This window comes from Motacilla alba, chromosome 1 (genome assembly GCF_015832195.1).
Source record: "Motacilla alba alba isolate MOTALB_02 chromosome 1, Motacilla_alba_V1.0_pri, whole genome shotgun sequence".
Lineage (NCBI taxonomy): Eukaryota > Metazoa > Chordata > Aves > Passeriformes > Motacillidae > Motacilla > Motacilla alba.
The window spans coordinates 33,885,632-33,892,913 of NC_052016.1; the positions used below are offsets into that span (position 1 = coordinate 33,885,632).

General features: G+C 50.1%; 1 protein-coding gene across 1 annotated transcript; it reads right to left on the reverse strand.

Moving 5' to 3' along the window:
* Nucleotides 1–1,449: 1,449 nt before the first annotated feature.
* NHLH2 (nescient helix-loop-helix 2) lies at nt 1,450–6,365 on the reverse strand. The gene is made up of 3 exons (XM_038157978.1): nt 5,435–6,365; nt 5,171–5,248; nt 1,450–3,217 (listed from the first exon to the last, which is right to left on the reverse strand). Exon 3 carries the CDS (start codon nt 3,195–3,197, stop codon nt 2,760–2,762), a length of 438 nt encoding a protein of 145 aa, XP_038013906.1. The 5' UTR covers nt 3,198–3,217; nt 5,171–5,248; nt 5,435–6,365; the 3' UTR covers nt 1,450–2,759.
* Between the last annotated feature and the right edge of the window lie 917 nt (nt 6,366–7,282).

The following is a 7,282-nucleotide window of genomic DNA, read 5'->3' on the forward strand; positions in this document are numbered from 1 at the left end:
CTCTTCCAGTCAAGTTCCCTGACCCTTTTGCAGGTTAAACTTGAGATCTGACCCTTTGGATACCACCAAAAGCAAAACCCTTGCTGCTCTGTGTCTGAGTGCAGTCAGGCTCTCTGTTATCTCAGGGATGGTAAGAATGGAATAGCCCACAAGATTTTCTGACTTCCTGAGCCTGTTCCCACACATCTCCATGCTGTGCTCTTCTTTGCTCACAACACAGCAGCCTTTCTGGCTTATCACTTGGGCACAGGATCACGTGGCTGGGAACCTGAGACTCAAGCATTATCTCATCCTGTGCCTCTGACACGTGTGCGAGACCCCCAGAAGGGGAAGTGAGGCCGGGGGAATGTGGGGTTGACACCTACAACTGCCAGTGACTGCAGCCATCCTACTTTAGTCAGGTGTTGCAGAGCACTCTCTCCCCCTAAAACATGTATTCCCAATGGTCAAGAAGGAAATAATATGTTTATCTTCATTAACTAAGTCCTCCCAAATGCTGGTAGCATGAAGGCTTTTTGGGTGGCAGGATTTATAATATCACTCAGGCAATTACATCAAACTCAACACAGCGCCGTGATATTGAACCTAAGAAACAAGCCTGTCCCAAAGGAAGCCAACTCCAAACTTGGTGGAGTTATTTCAGCCCGGAAATGCAGGATTTGAAACCTGTGCATTGAACTACCAAACCAGTGTGTGCTCCCTAGGGACAGGGCAAGCATGTATTTGTAGGAAATGGAATTAACAGTCTCTCTGACAGGTTTTCTGCATGGAGCTTTTCAGCTGGTCAAGACCACACTTAATTAAATTGCTGAGCAAAGTGTCAGCCATAAAAATGGGGTAGAGGGGAGGGTTTTATCACTCCAGCAAGTAAGAATGGATGATGCAGCCACCAGAGTCAATGGCAGTATTCAAATTACAGGTAAAATTAACCCCTTGTGGGAAACGAGGAAAGGGTTTAATAAATGACACCGTCTCACATTACTCAGGTAATAACCTGTCTGTCATTGAGTCTGTATCTGTTCCATGTTTTGAATGACAAGATTTGGCAATGAAGCCTTGTATGAAAGATTATAGCTGAGGTTTTCTAAAGTAGGGAAAGGGCACAAGATTTTTCCTTGGTTTCAGTAGAAGAAGACCTGGCCAGTGAGGGATCAAAGCTGAATTTAAACAAGAGAAAGAAAATCCAGTGCACTCAGGCAGGACACAACACATGCATTTGGGTGGCAAAGCCAGACATTTCAAAGAGTGAGGTAGCAAAACAGGTGCTTGCAAGCATCAGATTGGATTGTACAGCTTGAACTTTGGAACATGTGACCAGATGCCAGTCATGATGAGACTGGGAGAAAGTGACAGCAAGGGTTCTGTGTCTCCTTTGCATTTGGGCAGGGCAGCCAGCTGAGAGCGGCTGGAGCAGGGGAGCTGTGGTGGAGGGACTGCAGTCTGAGTCTCCCTAGGAAGAGGCAGGTAACCTGTTGAAGCTTCCCACGCACAACTTGAGAAGCCTTTGCAATCCTTATTCATAAGGACAAATCATGTCTGTCTTACAGAAGGACCAACAGGGAAAAATAATTAGGAAAAAACAGCTTTTATTTGATACTTTTATTTATATGCAAAACAGCTCACCATTCATGAGAGATATGAAAAACGCATCAGATAGAAACCAGATTTATCTATTTTCACTACAAAATATTGCATTATATAAAGCAACATAGACACACAAAAAAACCCTGAAAAAGACTAAAATCTTTGGATAGCAGATGTGGTTTTTTTTCTTTTTCTCCTTTGTCCCTAAAATGCGCTTCTTGTTTTAAGAGATTCACAGCAAAGAACATGAAACATTTTCAGGTTATAGAATTTTTTGGTTGTCACAAAGGAAAGCAGTCCTGGATTTACTTTTCTTTCTTTTTTTTTCTTTTTTTTTAGGAAAAAATGTCCTTTCCTAAAAATATACCACACACATACACACCCACGCTCACTCCCACACACATGCATGTGTACACACACGCACATATACACCCACAAAGAAACTACTTCCCTTATAAACGATTTGCAAAGTACTTTTCAGACGCAACTATAGATCAGAATAACAACAAGTTTAAAAAAAAAACAACAAAACCTCTCCTAGTTAAGTGCTAGTGGTTGTTGATCCCACACAAGGAAAGAAAGAAATAAGGTCAAGAACAAATGCCTTGATATATATAAAATATACTTATAAACAGGGAGGGAGGGGAGGTTTCTGGTACACAAGTGCAATATAATTGGAGGAAAAAAAATAAATTAAAAAGAAAATAAAATGAACACTGTATTGATCCCAACAAACACTCATAAAGTCAAACATAATATTCCACAGGAGAAATTGTAAACACCCGACTATAGAAACCAATTGGCACGAAGTATCCAAAGTAAAATTGCCACCACTCTGAAAAATAAATAAATCTTGAAAAAAATAAATTGTCAACTCCTTCTACCATAAATAAAAAATAGTTATTTTTAACTGCACCCATGGGTCACACGTTTAAGGTCACAAGTAGATGTTTTTGGATATATATAAAGGGGCACTTGACAGCCTGAAGAGACAATCCGGTTTTACACTTCTCTTCGAAAAGCGGGCTCTCGACCGGGAGAGAGCCCTCCGGAGGGGAGCACAAGCAGCGGGGACCCCCCGCCCCGCCGCCCGCCCCGGGGAAGGCGCTGCCCGCCGCGGCCGAACACGGGGCGACGGGACTGGGGGTCCCGGGGCTCCGGGCGTCCGTCGGGCGCTACACGTCCAGCACGTGGTTGAGATAGGAGATGTAGCAGATGGCGAGGCGCAGGATCTCGATCTTGGAGAGCTTCTTGTCGGGGGGCAGGGTGGGCAGCAGCTTGCGCAGCTCGGCGAAGGCCAGGTTGAAGGCCTCCACGCGGATCCGCTCACGCGTGGCGTGGGCCGAGCGGTACTTGGCCGTGGCGCGGCGCCGCCGGCGCTTCTCCTCCCGGCTCAGCGGCGGCGGGTGCAGCCCGGGCCGGCCCCCGCCGCGGCCCTCCCCGCCGCCGCCGCCGCCGCCGCCCCGGCCCTCGCCGCCGCCGCCCTCGGCGGGCTCCGGGTCGGAGACGCAGCAGCTGAGCGCCTGGGCGTCCGCGCCGCCCAGGGACTCCGGGTCGGAGGGCGCCGAGGAGGGGTGGTCGGAGTCGGCAGCTTGGTCCGGGCTAAGCATCATCTTGGAGGGGGCGGAGGAGCCTTCCCGAGACAGAGAAGCAAAGAGAGCGGGTCAGGGCCCCGGCCCTGGGATACAGGGGCAAGGCGGGGAGCAGGGACACGGGCAGGGACACGAGGGACATGCCGGTCCCCGCGCCCTGCCCCCGGCGCCGGTACCGCCCGACCGGGGCGGGGGAAGAGCCGGGTGGACGAGTTGCGGCTCCTTCAGGGAGTACTAATGAGAGCAATATCGGGGATAAACGATACCCCGTCATTTAACCATCCCTTCTCTAGCGTTTGACGGCAGCTTCAGCGGAATATACTTCCTGCCGTTATTCCCTGCGCTTCCTTGGGTGTTGAAACAGGCCCAGAGAGCAACAGAAGATTTTTTTTTTTTAAAGCAAGCTAATATCCAGTGTTTCAATGATATGATGATTCCCCGTACCCTTCCCTGTCCAGGCCCCCACTTTTAATATTGTCCTTTCTAGCCTGCCAGTTTCTGCATAGCTGTTTCTCTTTCGGAAATGCTCTATGGGATCCAGGCTACAGACATGATACTTTTAAATACACAGCTCAAGGCTCCACAAATATAACAAGGCCAGTGGGGAGATTTATTTCCCCAATCCCTACGGGATCCGATGTATCTGCTAGGCTGTCCCCTCCACTGTTTCCTCTGTGCTCCTTCTTTTTTTCTTTTTCTTTCTTTCCTTTCCTGCTGCTAATCGTGCAGGTAGCGATTTGCTAGCGATCAATTGGGAACGTTTGGAGAAATTCCGTTTCCTAAGCGTCGGATTCAAAAAGAAACAAAACCTCAAAGCAGAGGCCGAACTTTTCCATCCCTTTAAATTTTCCCTCCTCTCCCCTCCCTGCGCGAAAAGAGGGGGAGGCTAAATAAATAAATAAATAAATGCGGACGTGCCTTTCAAAAGAAAATTGAATCGTATCTTCTTGCGGCCTCACAGAGCACCATCTGTCATGTAGACAGCAATACAAATCCGAGCGCGTCCGTGGACATGCCGGCATGTAATAAAACAATACATCAGGCAACTAGTGAATAACCTTGGACACAAATGTGTGTGTGTGTGTGTGTGCGTGCGTGCATGTGTGCAGCTGGGATGTCGAGCGAGGTGGGGAGCGAGCCCGATGGAGGAGGGAACATCTCATCCTCCCTTCCCCCGAATTAAGATTGCAAAGTATTTCCACAAAAAGTTTCCAGGGAAAGTCCCAGTCCCGGGCCTCAGAGCCGGCTGGGAAAAATAAACTATTATTATTATTGTTGTAATAATAATAATAACAACCACATGGGCAGGAGGAATTCTCCCCAGGCAGGGCTAGAGCCAAGCTGCCCCCAACGGGGCGAGATGCAGGGCACGCGTGGCGGGACAGAGGGGCAGAGGAGCTCCTCCGGGGGCCGAGGCTCAGAGCTCCCCGGGGTGCGCAGGGAGCCAGGACTGGGGAGTGGGAGAGGAGCTCTTCCTTCTCTGGGAAAGGGCCGTCTCTTGCCAGGGCCGTCGGAAACTCTTCCTCTTCGATTTTTAATAAGGAGCGTTAATCAGGCCCACAAGGCAAGGGGTAGGGAAAAAAAACCCCATTAGCGCGCAAGTCAGGTATCAGTGATCTCGTGGGGCAAAAAGATACAGAGGAAAGGTTTAAAATCACCTTTCAACTGGCACCCAAGCGAGAGGGCTTATGCAAAAAGCAGGTTAGAGAGGCAGGATTTGCAGGGCGATTGTACGAAAACGGGCAATTAAAGCGGCGGTTCCAGAAGAAAGTTGCTTAGAGGTTTCTCTACCGGTGTGTGTTGAATTTTTCGCGTTGATTTGGATAAATCTGTACGGTGGGGTTTGGCAAGCTGATCTGGAAAGAGGCTCTTTCCCCCCTTCCCTCTCTCTATTTAAAAAAAATATTATTACTTTTATTATTATTATTATTATTACAGTAAACCCATGCCCCCTGCTACCTGCAAAAGGGAAAGATATTGTTAAGGCTGCTTACCTCGGTGGAGTCGTTTGGATAGCTTCTCTCTCCAGGTTCCCTCGCCCCCTCGGCGATTCCTTTACAGTTCAAATGACCCTTCGGGAGCGGAGCATGGAAAAATTAAAAAATCAAAATCAAATGAAATTAATTACGAGCGAAAAACTGTCCTGCTCGAATAGGGAAAGGCAGATCTCATCCCTCGCCGCGGCCTCCAGCGCTCCAGAGATGGGAGATGTTATACTGTCGTGTTTGTTTGTGGAGTATAAATAACAAGTTACTTACGATGCATCAGGGGAGAAAAAGCGTTTCCCCATCAAAGTCCTCCTCCGCCCGCTTGTCCGGGGCAGCGGCTTCAGCGCACCGGCGGCTTCGCCCGGTCCGTTTTAGAGGAGGAAAGTGCCCTCTCCCCCGCTTTTCTTCCTCCTCTTCCCCGACCGCGATAAATAACAAAAGGGATGCGGCGACAGCACCGGCACCGTCCGGGATTATTCCCTCTCTCCCGCCCCCTGAGCCTCTCCTTCCCTGCGGCAGCCCCGCCGCTCCCGGGCCGGGCCGGTCGCGGAGCCCGGGGCGCGGAGCCCGGCGCGGCGCTGCCGGCTTTGTTCCGCCGCGGCCCGGCGCACAGGCACGCCGCGGGTCGGGGTAACAATGCGTCGCTCCCTCCTTTCTTCTCTATTTTTTTTTTTTTTGGGGGGGGGTGAGGGTTGTAACGTGAGGTTTTGTTAATTCACCGGTCCGGCGGAGAGGGGCAGGAGCGGGGGAGACGCCGTCGGAAAATGAATGTTTGGTTTAGTTCTTCTTCTGGTCCTTCAAGAACTGGCAAGGGGAGAAAAAAAAGGATAAACGAAACCCCCATCCGTCCCTGAGCTTCCTAACTCCTCCTGCATCTTTCGAGTGAAAAATAAAGGAAAATATGCCAACGCTGAAAAAGAAAAACAAAACGAAATAAACGAAAATCTCGGCGCGGGTTCGGAGCGGCTGTGAGAGATAACGGCGGTGCAGGACAAGGTACGCTCACATGCATAAAAAGAAAGTGCAGTTCCTCCTCCCACCCCTCCCGGAGTGGCAAAGAAGCCAAGGAGGGGTGCGGAAGGTGGCAGGGGCGAGACAGACAGACGGAGCAGAGAAGCGTGTGGCTCCACTTCTGGTACCAAAGCGTTTCGCCTAGAGATGGTCGGAAGAGATAAAGGCTCGGAGAAAAAGGGGGCGGCATTTTTTCCCTCTTAAATTGGTATTTAATGGGAAAGCCTATTGGACAGAAACCTGGACATGAGTCACTTAATTGGACTTGACATCTGTCACAGTGTGGGAGTTTTCACAGCCCAAATATTTTCAGCAGATCAGATTCTCGCTGAATCTGTGCCACAAATTATAACAGTCGAGAGCAGCCCATGATATAAACCCTAGCCTCTGGATATACAGTCTCTAGCCATGCTCGCTCCCACTGCCGTCGTCTCCCCCCGCCCAAATATTGGATACCCACTGATCTAGAAAAACACCGCTGGCATTTCACATGTAAGCTAATAAATAAGCTTTAAACATCAATTTGCATCATGTATATCAAGCTTGCGGAGAATCATCAGACTGGTTTCTTAGTTCTTTTATTTTGGTGGTCCCTCTGCCCTGTCTCCCACCCACCCCCAATCCCAGTGTATGGCAGGCATGAACCTGTCAGAGCCAGGGGGACAGAAAGGCTCCCTCACTCCCTCTGCCTCCTGCCCTCCCTGCTCCAGTGCACAGACAATGAGGCGAGGGAGTCAGCCATGAGTCTGTGGCGTTTCTGCTCTCAAGAGACTGGATGGAGCCAGACCCCTTCGTGCCTGAGTCAGGGGATGCCTGTGACCAAAGTGACTCCTCTTGCTGTCACCCTGCTCCAGCCCCTGCCAGATGGCAGTGCCTTCTCCACTCTGATCCCCATTACCCTCTCTGCAGATCCCTTCAAATGGGTGCCATAGCCACTTTTTTGGGTGTAATCATCTTCTTTCATGGGGACTTTTCTGTGCCGGGAGCCTGTACTGGTAGGCTCCCTTTGGAGCCCCCAAAAAGGGACAGCAGGAGGGGTGGGTAAGACAGAGCAGAACTGATTCTGATGCTCACCAGCAGCTCAGTGGGTGGTTCTGGGTCCCATCA

Coding starts and splice junctions, on each gene's coding strand:
- NHLH2 (XM_038157978.1), bottom strand. CDS start 3,197: ATGATGCTTAGCCCGGACCAAGCTGCCGACTCCGACCACCCCTCCTCG.